Below are 12199 nucleotides of genomic sequence, written 5' to 3' on the forward strand. Positions count from 1 at the left end.
CAGGTATAAGTCTAGTGACAAGTAAGGTTTTATACCTGAAGCCAATCAAATATCATACAGCGAGCCTTCAATTTTGTAATGACATATTCCAGGAGGGGCTGAGAAGATAGGAGTATTGAGAGCAGAATTCTAAAATTTTGAGGACACTCGAGGAGAAGCTAGATTATCTTTTACACCATTTGTGGAACAACAATCTGTTACATTTCTATGTTTGACGATAACTCATCTCACCTTAGTGAAAGGTTTTTTACCCGATTTCAACTGTCAAAACAAACATGATTCGATTTTACCTGGTAATAATAAACAAAATACTTAATACCTTTACTAAAGACTTTATTTGAAATTATCATTGGCCCTAAAATTAAAATATAAAAAAAAAGTTTATATCAGTGTTCAGAAAAGTATTTAATTATTTGTTTTGCTGTTTGAGAACTCCATCCATGAACGGAGAGTACACCATCTACTGCCTCTATATAAGGCAGCAGGAAGTCCTTGCCAATCTTTTTGGCATCAAAGTCTTTATCACACTCTGTGTCCTTTGTTTTATTTACTTGCTCCTGGTAGTACCAGTAACACAGCTCACCACCATACATCATCCCCAATAGTATTGTGTCATTCAGGATGCCTGCAACAACACAAAAAAGATTCAATCCATACTTCCAATCGATTTTTTATTGAATAAAGCATGATTTATGTAATACAAATTTATATTTTAAGGTTCAGCTTGAGGTTTTGCCCAGTGCTGAACATCAAAAGTCTTATCCAAAGGACTGAAATTTCACTTGTCTGATACACACATTGATTGTCTTTCAATGCAAACAGAGAAATGTCAACCTTCATGATAAGATGTTTAAGTTCAGCAATCCACAAAGCCTAGCTAATACCAAGCCACACAATTCCTGCCATAAGGTTAAGTTTATTACAAACGGCACTACAACAGTGTAAGCTGTGTAACCTGAGAGCCTCTGGTACAACACATATTGGTAAGAGTAGACACCATGTCAGAATACACTGGTCATATCACATATATTTGATCAAATATGGGATTACAACATATTACTGAATTAGACAACAGCATGATGGTAAATACTCGGGTCTCAGATTTCACTCCATGTGCTGCAGTGACCCCATCAGTGAATACTTACCCATGTCGATAAGCTGTAGTGTGTCATCTTTGTCTGGTGATTCTTCCTTGTCCTTACCTGGCGGTGGTGAAGGAAGTATGCTCTTTAACTGAATAATTCCTTCATGTAACAACTGAAAATATAAAGTTCAAGCCATTTATCCACAAATTCAAAGAAAAACAACTGCAGTTTACATTCCCTTGGATTAACTGGAGACTTCTCTGTATAGTATCCTGTCATATTGATTAGCATCACGTTACTTGATACTGAATTGACAAGAGGACTTTCCCTTTTACTTTATCGTAGTGATATGTTTTCATCAGGAAACTTTTTTAACATCCTTCCCTGATGACCTTGACTTTTAACCTTTGACATAGAAAAGCAATAGGCACTTTCCTATGGTCAGAAAATTGATGCAAGTACAATACTTCTTTTAACTGTGCACCCACAAGCATGGAAAGAGTGACATTGGTCGCACAGATAATGAAGTTGTTCTGTTATATTTTGTTCTGTATGTTTTACACTTATTGAAATTCAATAGCTTTTCCTTTTTTTCTTAAAAAAATTAATTCAGTTTACAATTTAAGGCTGAAAATATGCTTAAAGGGGAAAAAATGTTTATAAAAAAAACAATCAGCAGACTATACATGGCACTCTATTGTAAAACCTTGGATTCGTGTTACTAGATCATAAAAGTCATCAGAGGTAAAATTAAAAAAAATACAACACTAAATAATTGTCAAATGTGTCAAAGTTGTCATATGCTAAATATATACACAGACATTTGTTTCATAATAACTTCTGACCTCTGAACCTGCAGGTGTTAATTCTAATCTGTCAATAGATCACACAATACAGCCTTCACAATGACTTGCAGTTCCTAAAGAATTTACATATGAACTAATTTTAATACTGAATAGTGTAACAAAACTTAACCTAAGAAAGATAACTCTCTCCTAAAGAATTACTGAACAATGTTACAAAATACTTCAAACCCAAGATAATTCTCTTCAAGAAATTTGGTAAACCTTAAATCAACATACGTCCAAATGTAACTTATTTTTTCATCAACACTTCTTAACTTTGGATGAAACAATAACATCTCCATTGTAACACCAGTCAATCTGACATTACCTGGTGTCAATGTGACATTACCTGGTGTCAATGTGACATTACCTGGTGTCAATGTGACATTACTTGGTGTCAATGTGCTTCGCCACATATTTGAAATTGTAAAGGAATACATGTACATGTATATCTTAAGTTTGTTTTTCCATCTGAGAAGCTAAAAGTTTTGGGATATACGTGACAAGAGGTCCAATGGGCATGTATTGCTGAACTGTATATATATCTCATTCGTTATCTTGAAAATAGGTGAAAGGTCACATATACCTACTTCCTCAAAAGTGGATCAAGTTCATTCATTTGAGTAACAACTTTTATCCCAGTATGCTTATTGTAAATTTTCATGAACCTAGGCATATTGGCTGTTCAGAAAAAGTCTTTAAACACATTTTACCATGATAGTTGGTCAAGGTGATTCATTTGAACAAACTTGACAAGTTGATTGGTGTATGCAGAACATCTGTCTTTCTCACCTGTATAAAACTGGTGTCTATTTTGTCGGCCCTTTTTGGATCGTCTTTAACTGTTTTACAATACATGTAAAGCAGTGCTCCCCTCCTCCAAACAAGGCACTCATTAATCTCGGAACCAAGAACATCTGCAACCTATCAAAAGGCAAGAATTCAGCATGCCTACCTTGCAATAGTTACATATCACCTGGTAATTAATACTTGCCTTTAGAATTATGGCAATAAACACCCATCTACAGAGACTTTGTATACCTGGTATAGCATAAGTGTCATTTAAGTCTTCCTAATATAGATAAATTTCCAAGTTAACTTTACAGCTTAAGTACACAGTTTTATCTAAAAAGTACAACAAAGTTATCCTTATTCAGCACAAGTAATCAAGTTTATCAATTATATTACTTACCTCTTTCTCTGGTATACACTTTTTGGAGAGTTCTGTTATTTGATCAAAACTACCTGGAATAGGAAAAATGAAAAGACTGATCCAAGGATGTGCACATCAATGATGAGTCCAACTTCTAAAACAGACACTGGGCGGCAGTATTTAGACAACTGTCATTCCCTCTATATCTATATATCATCGAAATGATGGAACCTTGCACTTTCCAATCCAAGAGCATTTACACAATCTAAAATAAAATTGTTGGTTTTCCGTTCTCTTACTATCCTAGGAGAGTGAAATACAACATTTATATTTTGGCTTCAAAAATGCTTTATAGAATTATACAAATGATACTTACAATACTGCATGTTAAAAATTCTCTTTAGGTTTTGTAGTGCATACTGTTTATATTTCCAAAATTACTTACCAGGTAGTTGACATATTTTATATTTAATAAATGCACCTTTGTGGTTATAAACAATTTTGCAGTAAAAAATATTTGTCATTGAGTTGTGTATATTTATATTTTTGGCCTAGATGAATTTCTCATACTGTTTTTTTAACGCAACAGTTTTTTCTGACTTTTAATGACTGACTTATACAAAATATTTCTTCACACTTACAGAAGATTTTATGAATTCTCTCCCTTGCATTACTCTCGGGGAACTCTCCATTGACAAGCTGACATTCTTCGTGGTAAGTGTAATCCAGCATTGCCTAAATAAAATGTAAACTAAAGAAACTTATTCAATGTCTTGATTAATGGCAACTGTATTTAATAACTTTTATTGAACCATATCAATCTCATTTTCAAAAGTGAATTTGTAGCAGCTAGTGTATCATAAGGCACAATATTTACACAGCATTTGACAAATAACCCAAAACAACCATATTTCTAGCAAGCATTCAATGTTAAGAGTTTTTTTGCCCCAGGGCAAAAAAAGACAGTGTCCACAGATGATGGGGCCCCTTTATAGCATCATCTCACTGTTATGTCATAACCTGGACACAGTCACATGACACTCCACCTGGTTACTGAAATGTCATAACCTGGACACAGTCACATGACACTCCACCTGTTCAATGAAATGTCATAACCTGAACACAGTCACATGACACTCCACCTGGTCATTGAAATGTCATAACCTGGACACAGTCACATGACAGTCCACCTGGTTACTGAAATGTCATTATCTGAACACAATCACATGACACTCCACCTGTTCACTGACATGTCATAACCTGGACACAGTCACATGACACTCCACCTGTTCACTGAAATGTCATAATCTGAACACAGTCACATGACAGTCCACCTGGTTACTGAAATGTAATTATCTGAACACAATCACATGACACTCCAACTGTTCACTGAAATCTCATAACCTGAACATGGTCACATGACACTCCACCTGGTCACGGAAATCTCATAACCTGAACATGGTCACATGACACTCCACCAGGTCACTGAAATGTCATAACCTGAACACAGTCACATGACACTCCACCTGTTCACTGAAATGTCTTTACCTGAACACAGTCACATGACACTCCACCTGTTCACTGAAATGTCATAACCTGAACATGGTCACATGACACTCCACCTGGTCACATTATTCTGACAACAGGATAACCAGAGGTGACCTGGGAGACACCGTCCAAAAGGAAGAGAAAGTAAGGAGGAATAGTAAAAGTGTAGCTGCGGGAACCGTAGCTTCTATGTCCATTTTTTTTTTTATTAATATTGTTATCAGACTATGAGTGTTGCACTTAGAGTAGCAGATCAATTTTGGTAAATATGGAAGGACCATGGTGAGCTTATGCCATACCGCAGCGTCCGTCGTCCGTCCGTCAACTTTTCCTTTAAAACACTACTAGTCATGAAGGAGTGAGAATATTTTGACCAAATTTGGTCAGAAGCATCCTTGGGGGAAGGGGAACAAATTTTGTATAAATGGTGAGTCTGGCCCCCCTGGGGGCTGAGGGGCGGGGTCCAATAGGGGAAATATAGCAAATTCTTTAAAATCCTTCTTCTTCTGTAGGAATGAAAAGGATTTAGTCCATATTTGGTGTGGAGCATCCTAGGGTAAAAGGGAACAAATTTTGTATAAACGGTGGGTCTCACCCCCCTGGGGGCTGAGGGGCGGGGCCCAATAGGGGAAACATAACAAATTCTTCAAAATCCTTCTTCTTCTGAAGGAATAAAAGGATTTGGTCCATATTTGGTGTGGAGCATCCTTGGGTAAAGGGGAATCAATTTTGTATAAACAGTGGGTGTAGCCCCCCTGGGACCTGAGGGGTGGGGCCCAATAGGGGAAATAGAGGTAAAACCTTTATAATCCTTCTTCTACCATAGGGAATAAGGGATTTTATCCTAATTTAGTCTGGAGCATCCTTGGGCAAAAGGGACTCAATTTCATATAAACAGCGAGTGTGGCCCCCCTGGGGGCAGAAGGGAGGATGGGCCCAATAGGGGAAACATAGCAAATTCTTCAAAATCCTTCATCTTCTGTAGGAATGACAGGACTTGTCCAAATTTGGTATGAAGCATCCTTAGGTAAAAGGGAACAACTTTTGTATAAACGGTGTGTCTGACCCCCTGGAGGCAGAGAGGCGGGGCCCAATGGGGGAAATAGAGGTAAAACCTTTAAAATCGTTCTTCTACCATAGGGGTTAAGGGATTTTATCCTAATTTAGTCTGGAGCATCCTTGGGCCAAGGGGACTCAATTTTGTATAAGCAGTGGGTGTGGTCTCCAAGGGCGGGGCCCAAAAAGGGAAATAGAGGTAAACCTTTAAAATCCTTCTTCTACCATAGGGATGAAGGGATTTTTCTTCCCAATTTGGTCTGGAGGATCTTGGGCAAAATTAAGGGACTCAATTTTGTATAAACAGTGAGTGTGGCCCCCGCCCCCTGGGGGCAGAAGGGTGGGTCCGATAGGGGAAACATAGCAAATTCTTCAAATACCTTCTTCTGTACGAATGACTGGATTTTATCCTTATTTAGTCTGGAGCATCCTTGGGCCAAGGGGACTCAATTTTGTATAAACGGTGGGTATGACCCCCTAGGGGCATAGGGGTGGGGCTCTGTTTGAAGTTTGTTCTCGCTATATCTCAAGTACTGGATGGATCTTTCTGAAATTTCATATGTACTTACAGCACCTACCATGGAGTGCTATATCTTTACTTCATACCAATTATTTACAACATATTCAGGTGAGCGATACAGGCCCTCTGGGCCTCTTGTTAACAATTATTTGACAACAGAGCCCTCATCCTCCATTTTACTCCAGATTTTCTTACCTGTGCATATTCCTGGATTAGTTTGGTAAAAATCTGTGAAGTATACACAGTCGGGTCTGGGTAGCCAGCCAAACACACCTCACAACGTCGTCTACTCTTGGTCAGCAGCATAGGGTCAAGGTCCCCTGTGGTTTAAAATGGCAACTGTAATTTTAATATACAGATATGAATTATCTGACAATGTATGCTAATTACAATTACAATATTTTTACAAAGGTTTCATAGTAACAGCATTTCAGACTCCAACAGCGGTAGTTACCGGTAATAGGGTTTAAAACATAAAACTATTGTAGGTAAGTAAAGCACATGCAAGAACACACAAACTGAAACCCCTTACCTATAAACATTCTGGCAATGTTTTGACACATAGTAGTCAGCTGACAGATTTTGTGGTAAGATCTGAGAAACTTCAGACTAAATTTTCATTTGACAATGGGATGTACCCTTTATTTCTTATATTTGGATTTTCTGAAAAAATAACCAAGGTGGAACACTTTCCCAAAGCAAAACAGAACCCTTACAATCATATGAGCCTCCACACCTGACAAAAGCACATACCTGTACATGTGGAGGTATCTAGTAAGGAGGCACAGAAGGCAGCTCCTGCCTGTTAATCTTCGGTCCATCAAGTACCTCTAAATGGTCTTATATTTATTTGATTCTTTCATGTCAAGAAAACGCCTTGAGATCCATACTGTATGGCTCAATTCTCTGGTGCCTGTTTTACCTCTATATAGCAATTGAGTTCTGCTTGACAATCTTTTTGTTTAGTTTGGTATCGTACAATGTCTTTAAATCAATCCATTATACCAAGTAAAAGCTGAACTTGATACAGCAGACACTATTTAAGCATTTTATTTTTAATTTGGCACCACATGAACCATTTTGTATTATTAGTGCTTTTTTCATTCTTTTTGAGGAAAATACTATCATTAATTAAACGATCAATCTACACTTGAAATACAAAACTGTATATCAAAAATAGTTTGTTTATAAGAGGATTAAACACTGTACAGAAAACACCTCATGCATGCTTTTGAAACGGATCTGGGCATGAGCAATCGCAGGTGACATGGTAGCCCAATTGGCTGGAGTATCCTTCTAGAGTTTTGAGGTCCTGGTTTCAAATCCTAGCTGGTCTGGCCTTTGCATTTTCCTTTAAAGTATTTTGATTTTATCATATTTAAATTCAAATAAAATTTACCAGATTAAAACTTAGCTTTAAACAATCTATAGACCCTTTTCTTATTTTTTTGAAGATTATTTGTATTATTTCGCAAACTGTGTTGCTATTAATACTGCTAGAGCACAGGAAAGTTATCTCCCTTTACACAGTGTATTATTTTTTTCTGATAAATATATTTTGTCTTACTTTTTTCCAATTAATTCAGTGCTAGGAAAAATTCAGAAAATGCTGTTACCGTTGAGTGCTATGAAAACAACATGATTTTGAAAAAATGGTCCATGTAATGCTTTCTAATCGAACACATTAGCTTTATCTGAAATAGACTATCAGCTGATTAGAACGGTGCCCGAACTTACAGTAATTAGGCTAGTACTGAAGTGAAACTCCAATATTTTGACACGTTCTCTTTAGCAATTAACGTAATGTACCCACTTAAGCATGGCTTACCAATAGATTTCAGCTCATTGACGCAGGCATCCTGTAATGTCTGTAGGTGTTCTCGGATTATCATTCCTGCCATGTCAGGGGGTGGATTTGTCTGTTTGATGTTTGTTTTCAGTATTACCTCCCTTTGCACGGAAGTAACCTGACAAGGGGAAACAACCTCGCATGATATATATCAAAGTTTATCAAACGTGTCGCAACGTACGTTTCAAGATCGACTGGTCCTTTTTTCGAACTATGATTGTACGTTGTGACACGTTTAATACGTATATTGATTTTTAAGAAGTCAGTACCTGTACATACACCATGGTATAAAATATTTCCTTATAGTTTGATCTGAATTGTTTAATTCAGTCGGTACCAAAAACTTTTTTCTTCTTAAAAAAACATAACAGCACATTATTTCTATGATATTTCAATATATAAAGTGCACGGGAACTTATTCTTAGTTTACATGGAAATGTCTATCATATTTCCATATATCGAAATTAGATATATTCAGTATATCATTAAAAAACATGGCGTGGATGACTTTGTACTGCAAACACCCACTCCTAGTCCATCCACATTTGTTCTATTGACTTTTGAACATTCATTAGCTACTGTTGAAACATTAAGGTAACAATTTTACACCTGTGTTTTGTGTTACGACCTTTGTTGTGTTTCCTTCTCTCTTTCTGTATTGTAAAATGTATCCGATGGCAATTGTTAAGAATGTTGTCGCAATTCATGAGCATAACAGGAGGTGACAATTATCTACGAAAGCCAATGTACAATTCCAAAAAAGTTTTAAACCTGTCTGTTAGTTAGATGGTGGCTGTCAGATGGACCTACTGATGCTGTGGTATTGAAGGATGTTATGTAACATCTGACGATTGTAAGAGATCCCACGTCCTGACTGCAGATTAAAAGACCCCGCGAGTGTTGGTATAGTTTGTGGTTGACAAGCTGCTGGCAATGCCCACTGATCCATGCTGGTGGTATTGCTGACTGGAAGTGCACCCACCAAGAAGAGACACTGCGTATTTCCAATGTATACTGGGCTACCTTCTGATGAACCTGCTCTAGATTATGAATGTTGTTTTGGGTATTCAGTGTCCATGCAATAGATTCGCATTGTAATAGCGAAGCGCATTAAAGTGATATTGCAGCTAACCATTACATCTCCCGAACATCTATTTTAAGGGTCATCTGTTAAAAGTCGCTGGTGGAATTTACACTCTTGAGATGGCGCGTATGTGCTTGTTTTAGGAAAGTTGTTTTGCATGTGAACTTCAAGATATAGATTGCTGGTTGGAATGGTTTTGGTTTTTATAGGGTTTAACGTCCTATCAACAGCTAATGTCATTTAATAACATGCCTCCATATGCGTTGTGTATGTAAAACATGGTATTTTGGTGTACATGCCTCCCTGTGATAGCGCGGATCCGATGCCAACTTTATAGTGCAAAACAAATACCATGTCGAAGGCACCCAGCACAGTATTCCACCGGTCACATTATACTGACAACGGGTTGAACCAGTTGTCGCCATGCCCCTTACTGCTGAACGTTAAGCAGGGAATGGAAGAAAATAACAACTACCATTTTAAGGACTTTGGTATGCCCCGGACATAACCGGTTACCCATTGCCTCATCCTGGCGAACGTTCTACATTTAAGCCAAAAGAGAGGTGCTGCCAAGGAAGGTATTACATAAAATATAAAGATCCCAAATATTGCAAGGGGTGCAGCACATTTATCTAAGTCGCTTTCGTGTCCCAAGTAGAGGACACAAAATAAAATGCCCAAATCTTCAGGGGTTCCCGCATTAGTCGCCTCTCACGATACATGATGTGAGTAACAGCAGGTGTATTCTTTTCTCGACCCCCAAACTACAGGGGTGGGCTGGTTGGACTGCCCCTGGGTAGAGTATACCTTGATCTTGCTACGTCACATTTATCTGGATAAAAGCACACTTTCAATTTTGTCCCACATGATTTCAGTTTTCCCAGACCCTATTCATTTTACAGTCCTTACGGGTAGTAAAGATCGTTCAGTTTCTGTGAGGTTTTGTGACGGTGAAATTGAGCAAAGAGATTACTGTGAAGATTGGCATCAATATCACCAGTCAGTAACGTGCCTTGGCATTGCATCTCTTCTTAAATATATATATATGTGTAAATATATATGTGTATATAGCGGTGGTCTGAGCATGCTTCCAAATACTTGGGGCAGTTCCACTGTCGACGGATGTTTGAAAGACCTTGATTAGCTTGTGTAAGATGACATACTTTCGTAGTCTGGCTGGAAGTTCATTTGGACCCATCGCTTTACTCCTTACGATATTTAGAAGTAACATTGATCATGCCTGCAGGATGATGGTGACGGTTGAAGCGTCCTTGATACTGCTAGGGCCGACCTTTGGTGTATTACAGTCAGCCTTTACTCTGGATACACTTTTCAGCAGACCATAATCTGCCTTTTTTTTTTAACATAACGCGGCAGCCTCTTTAACAAGCCATATCAAAAGTTGTTGGCATAACTCTAATGGGATGTGTGGCACACTTTAAGGACGATAACTTTTAAATTCTTGTATTTTGGGAAGAATCCTTGTCCTTTTTTCCCGTGATGACTCACTTTGTTGATGGCGCGATGTATATGCGGCGTGATCTCTTGGTGTTACGAAGAATCGGCATTGTTGGCTGAACTTTACTGGCGACATTAAGTCGAGGACAAAGTAATTTCAGAATTTACAAGAATTGACTACAACACTGTTTGAAAGCAACCCATGTCCTGTCTAGACTGTTATTTAGTGAATAACCCTCAATGAAATCCATGGTCAGTCGATCAGCTGTGTCTTGGATAAATGTTTCATCGTTGGTCCATATGAGCCTTCTGTTGACAGACGTAAGCGGCCTTGATGTTTGTGTAATAATAAAGTCATCTTCGGCGGGGTTTATACAAGATTATTAATGAATACTGTTGGCTAGGAATAATGAAAAATTATCCACCTGCTCAACGCCGCACTCAGGTGCGGTGGGGATGAACATTTTATTTAACTGATTTTGGGTAGTAATGGTCTCCTAGCTGTGCTCCAGGTTGTTTAATTGGGGTTGGAACGGAGGGTAATTTTGGCGGCTATCATTACACCCCATGTCCAGAATGGCCGTCTCGCGGTAATTATTTAAGTAACGCGCGTTATTTAATTTGTCTGCAATCCTGTGAGAATTATAGGAGAATAACTTTCCAAATAAGGCAGTTTTTCTTATATTTCTAATCTGTTATCGCATTTCAAAGTCAAATTTCGCGCTGTCTGTCAATGGGACCTGTTCTTGTGACGTCATGGGTACATGCAACCGTTGCCGGCAAAAAATGTAGTTCGTGGAAATAAACACAAAATCATCAATTTAATTTCAACAATTTCAACAATATATTCCATCGTGAGGATATTCACATTTTATACAACAAACTTGCATTCAGTTGAAAGTATATTTAGAGTGGGAAAATTGAAAACAGTTCACTTTATGTCATAAGTCTTTTAAAATTAAACGAAACGAAAGCAGCGTCTGATGAAACACTGCGCAACAATGTACTGGACAACTGATTGACAGAACAGTGAAAGATGCAGATTGTAGACAGAAATTGAAGTAATACAATAGGAGAAATAATGGATGCAGGCAAACACTCTGCCTCTATATCCATATATTATATATTTTTAACGTATTTAGAAAATATTTTTAACGTATTTAGAAAATATTTTTCATTAATTGTCATTTCCTGAGATTTCTTTATGGACGGTCAAATTATTGTATTTCAGTTCAAGATTTTTCCAATGAGTATCAAGATTACTTTCAAAGTCCTTAATCGTTGGCGATGTAATAACATATTCGGGGAGACTGTTCCAAATTTCGACAACCCTAAAGGTAAATGAATATTTCCAAATATCGTGCTTGCAATGTTTTTCCTGATTTTCTGTGCATGACCGGGGACGTATACTGTCCCTGGCATGACCTCTTGTTCTAGATGATGTATCTAATTCGAAGATTCCTTTTGTTACCTATGTTGAAATTATGAGTTAGCTCCCTTTATGTGAGTTATTTCCCAAAATGCACACATTTCCTCAGGTATTTATTTTAAAATGTTTAAATATTTTAGATGATTTTATTTTTTATGTGAAAAATATTGCC

The 12199-nt window shown here is 37.6% G+C and overlaps 1 protein-coding gene across 2 annotated transcripts; it reads right to left on the bottom strand.

Moving 5' to 3' along the window:
- Positions 1 to 352: 352 nt before the first annotated feature.
- Positions 353 to 8162, bottom strand: LOC110456641 (UPF0600 protein C5orf51 homolog). Of its 2 annotated transcripts, none has more exons than XM_021507486.1 (7): positions 8036 to 8162; positions 6403 to 6527; positions 3725 to 3818; positions 3123 to 3175; positions 2723 to 2854; positions 1146 to 1257; positions 353 to 625 (listed from the first exon to the last, which is right to left on the bottom strand). In XM_021507486.1, the coding sequence occupies exons 1-7, from the start codon at positions 8106 to 8108 to the stop codon at positions 387 to 389; spliced, it is 828 nt and encodes a 275-aa protein (XP_021363161.1). In that variant the 5' UTR covers positions 8109 to 8162; the 3' UTR covers positions 353 to 386. The 2 variants fall into 2 exon arrangements, with proteins under 2 accessions (XP_021363161.1, XP_021363162.1); XM_021507487.1 differs by having other exon boundaries at positions 6403 to 6546; positions 8036 to 8123.
- Between the last annotated feature and the right edge of the window lie 4037 nt (positions 8163 to 12199).

This window comes from Mizuhopecten yessoensis, unplaced genomic scaffold, assembly GCF_002113885.1.
Source record: "Mizuhopecten yessoensis strain PY_sf001 unplaced genomic scaffold, ASM211388v2 scaffold8811, whole genome shotgun sequence".
Taxonomy (NCBI): domain Eukaryota; kingdom Metazoa; phylum Mollusca; class Bivalvia; order Pectinida; family Pectinidae; genus Mizuhopecten; species Mizuhopecten yessoensis.